Here is a 13732-nt window from a genome sequence, read left to right as displayed (position 1 = left end):
TCCAGGGAGTCCTCTGACCTCCCTGCCCCCGCTCGCCCCTCGCGAGTCGGGACTTGTTCCGGCGCTCCCGCTTCGGGAGGCACGCAGCCTCCACGTCCTCCGGGAGGAATCTGTGTCGCCTCTGGATAGTGGCATTTAATGCCCGCAGCGTCGGGGGTGGCAGCGCGCGGGCCGGACGAGGCGAGGCCAAGCGGGCCGCGCCGCTCTGGTGCCGGCTCCTGGATTGCAGGCCTAATCGATGCATTTTTCTGAGTGAGTCGGCGGCTCCCCCACCCACCTCGGCTGCTCTCTCCTCTCCTCCTCCTCTTCCTCTCTGGTCTCCTCCCTCCTCCGGGCCTGGTTGCAAATGGCTTCGTTCCCCGAGACCGACTTCCAGATCTGCCTGCTGTGCAAGGAGATGTGCGGCTCGCCGGCGCCGCTCTCCTCCAACTCTTCGGCGTCGTCGTCGTCCTCGCAGACGTCCACGTCGTCGGGGGGCGGCGGCGGGGGCCCCGGGGCCGCGGCGCGGCGCCTGCACGTCCTGCCCTGCCTGCACGCCTTCTGCCGCCCGTGCCTCGAGGCGCACCGGCTGCCGGCGGCGGGCGGCGGCGCGCCCGGAGAGCCACTGAAGCTGCGCTGCCCCGTGTGCGACCAGAAAGTCGTGCTGGCCGAGGCGGCGGGCATGGACGCGCTGCCCTCGTCCGCCTTCCTGCTCAGCAACCTGCTCGACGCCGTGGTGGCCACGGCCGACGAGCCGCCGCCGCCTAAGAACGGGCGTGCCGGCGCCCCGGCAGGCGCGAGCGGCCACAGCAACCACCGGCACCACGCGCACCACGCGCACCCGCGCGCGTCCGCCTCGGCGCCGCCGCTCCCGCAGGCGCCGCCGCCGCCCGCGCCCTCCCGCTCCGCGCCCGGCGGTCCCGCGGCCTCCCCGTCGGCGCTGCTGCTGCGCCGGCCCCACGGCTGCAGCTCCTGCGACGAGGGCAACGCAGCTTCGTCGCGCTGTCTCGACTGCCAGGAGCACCTGTGCGACAACTGCGTCCGCGCGCACCAACGCGTGCGCCTCACCAAGGACCACTACATCGAGCGCGGCCCGCCCGGGGCCGCCGCCGCCGCGGCGCAGCAGCTCGGGCTCGGGCCGCCCTTCCCCGGCGCCCCCTTCTCCATTCTCTCGGTCTTCCCCGAGCGCCTCGGCTTCTGCCAGCACCACGACGACGAGGTGAGTGCGTGGGCGGCCGCCCGGGGGTCTGCGCCGGGCGCGGACGTGTTTGTGTCCCCCGGGTAGCCGCGGGCGTGCTCGCGGGGCACCTCCGGACGGGTCCCAAAGGGATGGGAGTGGGTCCTCCCCTTTCTGGATTTCTTGTTTTTCCTTTGGTTCCTTGGCAGTCGTTGCCACCGAGTAGATCCTGGTCTGCGTGTAGAAGACCTGGCCTTTGTGTGCGTGCTGCAAGGGCCCCCCAAAGGGTCCCCAAACTGGAGTCCCCCCTTTTCCATATCTAATATTCTGTGTAGCAAAGTGTGGCAACCGTTGTGTCCAATTCGGCACGAGCTGGGAGGAATGAAATATGCGTGTCTGTGTAGATTTGGCCTCCCTGTGCGACGGTCACCCCCCCCCCCCGCCGACAGTCCCCGGGGTTTGAGGACACCCCCTCTTTATGGACTTTGATTCCTTCATTTCTGCTTGACAAAGCGTGCTTGCTATTGTTTTAAGTGAGACACGAGATGGAAGAGTGTGTCTGTCTGTGTAGACGTGGTCTCCTTGTGCGGGCGCACCAGAGGCCTCCCAATGTGCTGAACTTTATTTTCTCGTTTTCGTTTGCGAAACTCGTAGATTATTGTTTTTGAGTAGGGCATGAGCCAGGAGGAGATGGCTGTGTGGGTGGGTGTGCCTGTGTGGACCTGGTTTGCACGTGTGCGCTTCTGAGGGAGGACGGTATTTTTTTTGTCGTTGGGACACTGTGGCAGTCGTTCCCTCCTTGTTGGGTGAGAGGGCTTCTGTGGGTCTTGGAGGGCCAAAGAGCCCCCGGTCTTCAGCCCTTCCCTGCTCCGCGGTGCGGTTTCCCGCACTGTGTAAGAAGCGTGTTGTCCCCTGAATCTCCCTCATGTGGACTCGCCCTTCGGCCTCGTGGGCCCGGAGAAGCGGAATCGGGGGACCTTGCCCATTGCCCTCTCCTCGCTGGGAGTCCCTTGGGCCGCTCCCGCCCACCCCAGCTTCGATCCCTACTGGAACCGGTTTCCCTGGTTGGGAGGTGTCTCCACCCCGCTCTCCCAGGGGCTCGACCTCCCTTGGAAAAAAAACGGACCCAGCTGCACGCGGCTCGAACCTGGGGGGTGCGCGGAGTCCGAGGGCTGCCCTGCAGCCTTGGGGCTCGATTTCGCTGTCTTGGCTGTGGAACGAATAACCCTTTCTTGCTTATTTTCACACCGTGTGGTACGTTCCGCTCACCCGAACCATTAGAGGAAGGGGCCAAACATTTTAAGGAGCAGGCTCTGCTGAGAGGGTCGGTGACTTAGGCGGTCTACCTGTAGCCCCCTAAGCTTTGGTGTGTGTAATCGCTAGTCATGCCTTGGAGGTGGAGCAGGAGACGGCAGAGGCTTTAAAAATCCTGGTGGGAGTGGGGCTGGTCCCGAGCACGGCGGAGGCTCCACTCCTGACCTGTTACTTGGGGAGGAGGGCGGAGCTATTGCCTGATGGCCTGAAGCCGGCTTCTCCTATTGGGAAAAAGTTGAAATCCTAATCTACTTGTGAGCGCCTCGTTTTAAAAGTTTTCTTCTAGGTTTGAAGCTTAGGGGCCAGTTTTTCCTTTCCTTCGTTTTGAAGCTCTGAATGGGCTCATCTTAAAAGTTTTTCCACATTCACGGGTGAATGTTTCTACTGTGTTCTTTCATCACTTTGAGAAAAAGGAATGATTGGGCTAAATGCCTATCCGAATCCTAGGAATGGAAAGATGGAGCCAATTCTCTTGAAGATTAGGGTCAGATGGAGGGGGGGAGTGAAGGGGAGGGGGGTGCCTTGAATCTGCCACAGTGTCCCTCCTGGGATGGGTGTTGGTTGAACCCTCCCTCCCAGCAGTTGAGTTTAAATGTCAGGTTTTATTTATATTTCCAGTTAAAGATCCACATATGTTTTATTTGGGCTAAAACAGTAGATGCTCAGTGTTGCCAGACTTGTAAAAGGTTTACACACTTTTTAAATTATAAAACCATCCAAACGGTGTGGGAGAGTGTGAAGTGCGAGGTGAAGCTCTTGCTGGGAGGTACCTGGATGCCTTGAAAATTCCCTTTTTACCATGTGCAGTACTAGGTGGAAGTTGATTGGCAAAAGCAGTAAGATACTACATCGTTAAACTAAATATCCTTTAGAAACACAAAATTGGTTCAGTTTTGAGCAAAGTTCTACTTCCCCCTCCTTAGTTTTTCATTTAAAGATAAAAGCTTGGAAATTAATTTTTAGATCTCTTTAATCATTCCCGGATTTGGAGTTTAAAGGTGACAAACCGGGGGTGTGAATAGAGGACAGCAAGTGTTAGGAGAGAAGGCGCCAGGTTCAGATGGGGTCCCCCTCCCCACGGCCTCAGTCCTTCCTTTCCTTCTGAAGGAGTGATCCATACCAGTTTTGGAATATTGCTCCTTTAAAAAGCCATGCCTCTGACTGGGAAAAGAGCATAGCAGAGGGTACTTTGGAGGTGACTGTCTTCTGTTTGATTGTCATAGACTGAATGCCCAAATCTAAGTATTTTACTGTCTGTATCATCGATCTCAGTTTTTAAAATGCTACTTTACTGAGTTGTCTCCTGCGTCAACAGGCTCAGTAAATAATTCAGGGCGTCCTTGCCTTGTGGTGACTGATGCCACCTGACCTTGGGAAGGAGGTCCGGACGCCGGGCTCTTCCCTGTAATTTTGGGGAGGACGCCTCCAAGAGTTGGCTCCTCCGTGCGGGAGGCAGCCTGGAGCCTCTGTCCCCCGAGACTGCTTTCCTTAAGCGCCCTCCCCCAAATGGCTCTTTGGGATTCGCAAGGTGGTGTTTTGAGCGCTTGTTTTAAAACATAGTAGTAACTTTAAAACCTAAAAGGAGAGAGTTGGGGTTTCCAACCAAATGATAAGAATTGCTTGCTTCCACTCTCGTATTTGGCTCATTTAAAACACGTAGTTTGGGTTTTTCGCTCATGTTGTGCCTTGATGGTCGGTCTGATGGCGGACATCTAGGCTGGGAATTGGAGGCCCGCGTCCCCTGGCCGCTGCCCGCTGCCCGCGCGGCGGCGAGTGCCGGCGGCTCCCGGAGAGCGGGGCGGAGGCAGCGCTGCTGTGGGCCTGCGCCGCCCGCCCTCCCGGAGCCGCCGCGGCTGTGCGGACGCGGCCCGACCCGTGGCCGCGCCTTCCCCGCGGGCACCCCAGAAAGGGTCTTGCACGTGTTTTGCGGGAAGAGTTGAAGGAGTTAGTGTGACTTGAACGCCCTGCTCCAGCCGCTTCCAGTTGCTCTTTAATGTTGTGGTCTTGGCACATAGGATGTGAGCCCTTTGCTGCTTTGGAGGCGACGGTGGAGCAGAAATCTCCAGGGTTGTCCAGGATGTGTGTTGTGTGTCAAGGGCTGGGCTTCAGGACTCTGTAAATGGCAGGAAGCTGAGTGGGGTCTTCGAGCGTTCTGGCCCCCAGGAAAGGCCCTGTCGCTAGCGGTGGGGGGCCCGCGGGGGTGACACAGTTGCCATGTTGAGTCGAGGGAAACATTGTAGCCAGTCCCACCCGAGGATGGCAATGTTGTCTCCCGTTAGGCCAGTTAGGATTTTCCTGAGTCTCCTGGATGGAAAATGGGGTGCAGGTGCTGATAATTTATGTTCTGTTCCCGTGGTGGGCTTAAAAAAAAATCTTCCTGGAAAGATAAGTTCTAGAATTCCCGCCCGATGTGACCCTGAATATTGAGCCATCCTAGGCTTGGGGGACTTTCTCCAAGAAACTGCTGTCCAAAAATCAGCCTCAAGCCACTTTGAGGAAGGCGGATTTGCTGCCTAAAATAATTGATTGTGGAATAAATTCTTGTATCTTATTTTGAGTAAGTCACTGTGAGTGGGGATTGTACCTGTGTTGATACCAGCCTGTTTTATTTTACAGTTCCAGAGTGTAAGCTTTTTCAGCCTTGCATACCCAGAGTATGCATGTTTCTTTCTAAATAATATGCATGTGCAAATTATAAAATCTATACCAAGAGACTTTTTAATAAGGATAAGAGAAAATGAGTAGTAATATGCATTCTGGTATTTCTGCACTCCATCTTTGATTGGCTTTATCAGACTAGGTTTGCTTGACTCATTCATTTCACCTATTCGCCAGAAAACCAAACTTTCCACAACTTGGAAATAATTGGAGGGTACTGCTTTGAATCCAGTTCTGCAGGTACGTTTGTAGATTGAAGTCTGTTGAATTAAGAAAATGCTTGATGAAAATATATGGCGGATAAATGTTCATTATTGATGTCGTAATTCCTTATCCTTGAAGGTAATCTGTTTGTGTTTAGATAGAGTCACGGCTGAGCTGAGGAATGTGTCCGTCTCCCGTTAAACTGCATAGGGAAGGGTTTTATCGACGCGGATCCCGGGAAAGTGGGCCATGGCTAGTTTGGCGAGCCTGTGCTGATGAGGTCGCCTTACAGGCATAACCCGAGTCATAAAGTGCTAGTAATATTTGATGCTGTGGTGGTCTCAGCATTGTCTGGGGAACCTTTTGTAACTAACTTTGTCTTCCTAAAAAGAGTAAACTATACACTGGTTTGGTTTTGGGGTTGCTTTTGGTCTACAAGATTTTTATTTCCAATGTGAGGAATATATGTTTTGGAAACAATGAAGATATTTTAGGAAGAAAACAGGCACTTCTCCCGGACTTCAGTTCTTCATTTGATATTACTCTATGTTCTTTGTGATTCAGATGTTTTCATGTTAAATAGTTGGATATGGAATAAAGAAATCTTGAAAGTGTTTGAAAAATTTGAGTAAAATTTTCTTTTCTACCCCAGTTCTCCCTCTCGTCTTAGCTACTTATAAATACTGTTTTTAGAGAGTCCTTTTCAGATTTCGGGACACTAAAACCAACATTAAAGTGTATAGTTTCCTAAATTTCTACTTAAAATGGAAGCAACTTTCTCCTCACATGTAAACTTTTGAGCATAGCTGTTTATTTAGCTTTTTATGTTTTCGTTCTAAAACCTCTTTACATATGCAGAAAGGGCATTGGCTTTTGGGGGAGCTGTAAATGGGGAGGTGAAATGGTTAAAATGCTTTTGCTGTTGCAGTAGTTTGCCAGCGGAAAAGACGGTTTATACATTTTCCTGATTCAAGGGAAATTTTAACTTATTTGATAATTCTGTAGCTCTGAAATTTAACCCCCTCCAAATTTTATTTCCTTCGTTGCTAACTTAAAAGTCACATGGTTTACTTAATCTTGCCATTTCTGCATCCAGTTCCTCCCACAGGGCAAGATTTATTTTAGATGTATTCATTCTTAGCGAATAAAGGACCATTTTGGTGTCATTCTTCATGACACTTAAGCAAAAGGTTGAGAAGGATTCTGCCATGCAGGCGGTTTCAAGTAGTGTGCGCTCCCCCCTCCCCCCTAACGGTAACAAAGAGTTAAAGGCTTGGCTCACTAAGGCTGTTTTTGCCATCCCGGTTATTTTGGAAGAGAGCAAGAGACAGATATTGATAAAGAATTACAGTTGCCTAAAGGAGCAAGATGCCACCCATTGCAGCCCACTTAGTTCCCTCTTCTCTTGACCTTTCAAGCATCGTGACTTGCAGGAGGAAGCTTGATCCATCTTTCCCCTCCACTTGATGTGACCTCGTGCTTGTTCAATACTAAATATTCTTCTCCCTTTGAGGTGTTGTCTGTGCCCACAAACTAAGTTGACTGAAGCCAGATTGACTGTTTTGATTGACAAGACTCTGACTTGTTAATAGAAAAATTTGGGGGTAGGGAGGGCTGAGCACCGGCTGTTTACCTCTGAAACGATTTGAATTTTATTCCACCATAATTCTTTCCTCTTCAGATACCATCTCCAGCTTTCCTCACATTTTAGTTTGCTTAGAATTAGTTTTGAAGGTAGGGTGGAATGAAATGCGGAAAAGCCCCGACTTCTGGGTTTCATCTCCCACCCAGACCCACCTGAGATTTTGGGAGATCCATATTTAATCTGAAGACAGCAGGCCAATATTTTGTTTTGTCCTCCCTACTGTAGATTTTCTACTAACCCCAGACAGTTCCTTACCTGAGCATCAGTTCTTACCAAATGAGTTCTTTTCAAAATAGATCTGTATAATGATCCTAGTTTAATAATCTGTAGGCACAAAAAATTGGCAGCCAGTTGTAATTTGTTTCAAAACAAACAATTTTCCACACAGATGCCCTAAGGAAGTGGTAATCATTAGTGATAAAGTCATTGCTTTCAGTAACATATTAGCAAATTGAAGTTGTGAATATTGGGAAGGGAGGCTTGGTCGTGAATAAGGGGATGATTCTCGATTGTGATTATTTATCCTGACAGGCTTCTGCAGAATAGCACATTCTGTCAACATTAATGGAATTCGAGTGAAGCAGAGCAGTGTACACAAGAGAATGAAGTGGGTCAAGGTCAGATGTGTAGACTGAGGGCATCACCTCAGGGCTCCAACACCCTGTGAATTTTGAGGGCTCCTGAGTGGGCTTTGGAGCCTGAGCTGGTGAGGAACCCCTGTGCCTTCCTGAATGTCTGTCAGCAACTGTATCCTTCAGTTGTTACTTCTAGAAAAGGTTGGCTAGCCATTTCCTTCTAGCTTTAACTGTTTGCAGTTAAAAATATGTTTTTCTTTACGTGCCAGTGGGTTTTGGGAACTTATTTGATACCCTTTGACTAATAGGGATACTTATAAAAATGCTGTTGTATTAAAAATCTGCACACACTTTTGCTGCTAAATGTGGATTGGATGTGACTACTTCGGCACAGGTGTTTTAATTTAAAAATGAGAATTGTGAATAGGTGGTATGGGCAGTCGTAATTATGGTCTGTTTAGACCACACCTGCAAATTTTGCTCTGTGCCCTCTGCCTGTCTTTGGGATCGATGTCAGAGGGAGATATTTCTCTCTTAGGATCATCTGTTGGCTTGGACTGAAAATGCTCGCACAAAAATGTGTGGATAAGTGTTGAGCAGAAAAGTGGATATGGTAAAGAAAGTTTTAGTAGTAGTTGGGAAAATGTGTTTGTGATTTATCCTTATTTAGCTTTGCTTCCGCTTGAGCACTCTTAGTGTGGTTCTAGGTTGAGATTCTTGCTCTGCCTCCGTTTTCTCATCCGTAAAATGGCAGTTACACTTTTTGATGTTGTAAGAATTAGTGATAACGGACATAGAGGATCATAGCACAGGATCCCACAATGAACGGCAATTGTAAACATTCACAATAGCTTTTATTAATAAAGTATTAAAGAGGGGCCAGCCCTGTGGCCGAGTGGTTAAGTTCACAGGCTTCGCTTCAGCGGCCCAGTGTTTCGCCGGTTCGAATCCTGGGCGCGGACATGGCACCGCTCATCAAGCCATGCTGAGGTGGCATCCCACATGCCACAACTAGAAGGACCCACAACTAAAAATACACAACTATGTACCAGGGGCTTTGGGGAGAAAAAGGAAAGATAAAATCTTCAAAAAAAAAAAAAAAGTATTAAAGAATATTGAAGCAGACTCCTCATTCCCTTCCCAGCCTCACCTTTCCCCAGAGAGAGTATTGTAGAAGAAAACTAATTTTCAGTGTTAGAAATTTTGGCTGAGGAAAGATATTTAGTGATTCTTTCAGGTGATGCAAGGTGATCTGGAAAAAAAGCATATACCTTGTTTGCCTTTAGAGAAACTAGACCTCAACTTTAACTTTTGGTCTAGACCATTTTAGGGTTACAAAGCTCCCCAAACCTAGGAGAGAAGATGGGTGCCAGTGTGTTTAGAGGCTTTATCAATACCTTCAGCTTTTTTTGTTTGTTTTTGAAGGTTTTTTTTTTTTTTTTGAGGAAGATTAGCCCTGAGCTAACATCTGCTGCCAGTCCTCCTCTTTTTGCTGAGGAAGACTGGCCCTGAGCCAACATCCATGCCCATCTTCCTCTACTTTATACACGGGACACCTGCCACAGCATGGCTTGATGAGCCACGCCATGTCCACACCTGGGATCCGAACCGGCAAACCCGGGCCTCGGAAGCGGAACGTGCACACTTAACTGCTGCGCCACCGGGCCAGACCCCCTTCAGCTTTTTTTTAACATGAAAGTCCGGTTTACATTTTATATGATGTATTTGAGAACCACTAATCTTTGAAGCCATGATACTTTTTTTTTTTTTAACTGTGGCTTTTCAAGGAAACAGATTAACTTGCTCAAGGGACCAGTCTGATTCGGCGTCTAGAATACTTCATAAGCTTTAATTTCATGGTGTTGTCAGATATGTGTGTGTTGGGGGAGGCATCTGAAGAGGAAACTTACAATGTTACAAGAACGGCCTTAAGCCATCATAGAAGGAACTGCTGCTTTACGAATGGGGAGACAGGCCTGGGATGGTGAAATGACTTGGTCAGAAACTCACCTGTTCTAACACTTGTTTCACATTGCTAGTTGTATACAATATTTGGCGAATTTATTTTTTTGGAACTAGTCCTTAAAAATCTGGTATTTAATATTAAATTCTTTGCTTGAATATTTAGCTTCCTGTGTTTTATTTTCTTTGATCTTTTCTAAGTTGTTAAGTAGAGTTAAATAGCATACGGGTAATTATAAAGGGGCTGTGGTCTCTTGGCAAAAATGAATGTGGCCATCATTACTGTGTCTGCATCTTGTTGCAAAATTAACTTAATGTGGAGTATTACTAAAAATAATAAGGAAGAGGTTTTGAGCTTTAATTAATAAGTCTCTTGAAAAGATAAGTCTCAGGTGGTCTCTGCAATATCAGAGTGAGAAGTATGCTTCCTCTGCCACCCAACTTTTAGAACACAGTCTTGGGCCGGCCCCGTGGCTGAGTGGTTAAGTTCATGCGCTCTGCTTCGTCGGCCCAGGGTTTCGCCGGTTTGGATCCCGGGTGTGGACATGGCACCGCTCATCACGCCATGCTGAGGTGGCATCCCACATGCCACAACTAGAAGGACCTGCAACTAGAATATACAACTACGTACTGGGGGCTTTGGGGAGAAGAAGAAGAAGAAAAAAAAAGAGAACGCAGTCACCTTCTATTCTGGATCTCAGGCAGTGGAGGCCACCTCCTGTCCCCTCCCCCTGAGCCCTACCCCCAGTACCCTTGCACCGTGGCCTCCATGCTTCAGAGGCAAGTACTTTGGTGTTAGGGGGCTTTTACGCTAGGTCTGGCCTCTGTTGATGGTAGCAGATTTAAGGGCTAGTTCCAGAAGGATTTTGCTGTATTGTCTGTTCTCTGTGGTGATGCAAGTTGGGTTTGATCCTCAGAAGCAGCTCATCTTCTGCCTTTTTATTCCTTTGCCAAGAACAGAGGAAACTTAACTAGTTTTCAAGCCAAAGGATGCCCCTGAAAATGTTAGGTTTTGATGGATCTTTCTCTCACATTATGTAGGTGGAGGGGGAAGTTTTGGGGATGAATAGGGGGAACCATAAATTGGAAAATGCTTGTAGCTTTTTGGTATAAAAACAAGAGCATGAGATTTAGAGTAAAAAGACCTGTTTGAGGCCCAGTGTAGTCCTGAAGTAGCTGTGCGATTTTGGACAAGTCATTTAACCTCTCAATTTCTGACCTTTAAGATGGGAGCAGTAGGAGTGCTTAGGTTTTAGAGACCTATTTATGGGGGAGCTATAATTTACATGAAGGTGCATGGAAGGAGCTAGAAAAATTTGTTTTAACATACGTGCACATTACTGTGTAACTATCCTGAAAAAAACTTGGCTTCAACTTTTCCTGCAAGTTGCAGCCAAACGGGCAAAATTCCTTTTTCATGAAATTAAATATGCTGTTTATCTTTCTTAAAAAATGTTTACTGGTTGGTGGCCGAGAGGTACTTGATACCATGGAGTAATTTGGGCAGTTCCTCATTGCTGATAGGATCTGATGTGTTAAGATTTGTCATCAAAATACTTGAATGTCTGTTTGCTGCTAAGAATTGTGCTTCATGCTAAAGATGTGTGAGAGCAATCTGCGACCTGCTCCCTACCTGAGCCTTGTGCTTTGTCTGGGACAACGAAACTGAAAGGGAGGAGGTGATGGGGAAGGGGATTCTTGTCTTCTCTGTGGCTGCTTTCTGTGTGGTCTTATTTGAGTTACCAGATGAAATCTAAATGTTAAAGCTCATGGCACCTCAACAGATAGAGGTTCCTCTGGGAAGATGAGCTTGGGCTGAGAGCAGAGTTGTTTCTGATGAATCTTGGAGGATGGTGGGACTCAGGTAGAAGATGCGCTCATAGGTATGGTGATTTCTAGGAGCCCACGATGGGTTGACTCTAGAGGAGGGTGTGTGATCTAGATTTTTTTAACCTAATTTTTCCCGACCTTTTCAGCATCCCTAGGGAAAGTGTTAGGGTCCCCTTCTTTTACCTCTGCTAGGGAGATGGGTTATTGATACAGTTATGTAGAGGAGATAACTGGTGTGTCAGTCAGGAGTCAGAGCCACATCAGGTAAGTTACTTTAACAGGTAATTTAATGTAAAGAATTGTTGGCTGTTACTAAGTTGTTAACCCGGGAGCTGAAAGGCAGGAAAAGAACACTAGGGCATCTGGCAAGTGTGGGAAGCAGCTACTATCCTAGGGCTGGGGGATCCAAAGGGAAGGGGTTGGAGTTACCAATACCTACTATAGGAGGGTCCCTATGGTCCAGCTCCTTCTGGGGGTGGGGACGGGCTGATGAAGCTGGTTCCTCCAGTGTTAGAAAGCTGCAAACTAGATTCAGGTGCTGCCACAGGAAGGACCCAGTGTTGCTGGGGTAAGAAGTCTGTTGACAGTGTGACCCAGGAAGCAGGCAAGATGAAACCAGAATCCTTTCTCCCTGTAACATCCCCTATTGGCAGAGTCTACTAGTGACCCAGCTGGCAAGGTGGGGGTGTGGTTTGCTCAGTGCCAGTGCTCCCACCCTCCCCAAAAGAAGGAGACAGAGAAGGATGGGTCAGTAAGCAGCCTCTCTGGGAAGATGGCATCCCGTTTGGGCCATTACTCCTGGCAGCACCACCTGACTTGATTCCATTTGAAACTTTCCAGGGAAATACAGGGGAGACCTCAGACTAATGAACGTATGCGAAGTTAGCAGTGGCCTTCCTCTCAGTGGTTACACTCTCTCTCTCTCTTTTTTTTTTTTTTTTGAGGAAGATTAGGCCTGAGCTAACATCGGCTAGTCCTCCTCTTTTTGCTGAGGAAGACTGGCTCTGAGCTTACATCCGTGCCCATCTTCCTCTACTTTATATGTGGGACGCCTGCCACAGCATGGCTTGCCAAGCGGTGCCATGTCTGCACCTGGGATCTGAACCGGCAAACACCAGGCCGCCAAAGCAGAATGTGCGAACTTAACTGCTGCGCCACCCAGCCGGCCCCGCAGGGGTTACACTCACTCTCTCTACTGACCCGGCTGGCTGCCAACTCCTGCCAGCGGCTGCACTAGCCACATGCAGCCCCCTGGCTGCATCCCCCTTCACCCATGGAGTCGTGTGCTCACCAAGAGAGATTGCTGCTTTTGTTCCCAAACCTGTTTCTGTCTGTTGTACTTGTTGGTGTATTTACACAGTTGGACAACGATGACATGAGTGCAGAAAATGTAATTTCTGTGAAAACTGATTTGGTAAATGAAGAGACCATGGGAGCACAGCAGCAAGCAAAATAACCTCAAATCCCTCTCCTCATGGAGCTCGCACAGCCAGTTTCGGATGGGTCATTCGATTCCCTGCCTTCCCTAATGGCCTTGATTGGCTTCTGATCCCTGAGTGGGGGCTGCAGCTGGTTCACAGAGGGGGCATCTGTGGATGGCTGCCTTGGGAAGACCAGGGGTGTCTCCTGGGTGTGAACTAGACTATTCCGGCCCCATTGTGGTTATAATCTTGAGAGTGAGGTGGGAGGCTCAGCACCAGCTACTGGAAGGAGCTCCCCCTTTCCCTGTTTCTCTTCCCTCTCCCCAGCCTTTAAGATGGCCAGCCCCCCCACCCCCCAAGCTTGGTCCTGCAGATTGTGCTGCCTAACCTTAGGCTGAGAGGGAATGCCTTACTTCCACTATTCTGGTGATTTCCTATTTTGATTTTTTTGTATTTGTTTTTGTTTATTGAATTTACATATTATAAAATTCACCTTTTTTAGTGTATAGTTATATTTTAACAAGGGTATACAATGTGTAAATCACTATAGCAGTGGAAATACACAACAGTTGCATACGCCCAGCCTCGGGTGACCACTGATCTGTTCTCTATTCCCGTGATTTTGTCTTTTCTAGAATGTCATACCATGGAAACCCCTACAGTGTTAAGCCGTCTGAGCAGTGTTTTTTTCACTTGGCATAATGCGTTCAAGAGTCAATTCTTCCCTTTTTATTGCTGAGTAGTTTTCCAGTGTGTGTCTGCACCAAAGTTCAGACATTCACCAGTTGAGGGGCACTTGTGTTTCCTGGTTTTGGTGATTGTGAGTGTGTGTTTTAATGCCTGGAATGTGTGCAGTGCTGTGTTGAGTGTTGGTCCCTGTCTCGTGCTAGAGTCCGTGTTTTGATCAGCACGTTTGTTGGTAAACTTGGGTGACTTTGAGCCTTGTTTCCTCATTCTTCTATAGAGG

The 13732-nt window shown here is 48.7% G+C and overlaps 1 protein-coding gene across 1 annotated transcript in view; it reads left to right on the top strand.

Moving 5' to 3' along the window:
• The first annotated feature begins 221 nt into the window (after nt 1–221).
• The window catches only part of TRIM71 (tripartite motif containing 71), a 67820-nt gene continuing 54309 nt past the window's right edge, over nt 222–13732 (top strand). Inside the window, exon 1 of the mRNA XM_070577385.1 lies at nt 222–1198. Coding sequence (XP_070433486.1) covers nt 347–1198 — 852 coding nt within the window. The 5' untranslated portion in view covers nt 222–346. The remainder of the gene's footprint in view (nt 1199–13732) is intronic.

This window comes from Equus przewalskii, chromosome 15 (assembly GCF_037783145.1).
Source record: "Equus przewalskii isolate Varuska chromosome 15, EquPr2, whole genome shotgun sequence".
NCBI lineage: Eukaryota > Metazoa > Chordata > Mammalia > Perissodactyla > Equidae > Equus > Equus przewalskii.
The sequence above is the reverse complement of the archived record's forward strand: the minus strand, read 5'-3'. Positions and strand labels throughout refer to the sequence as shown.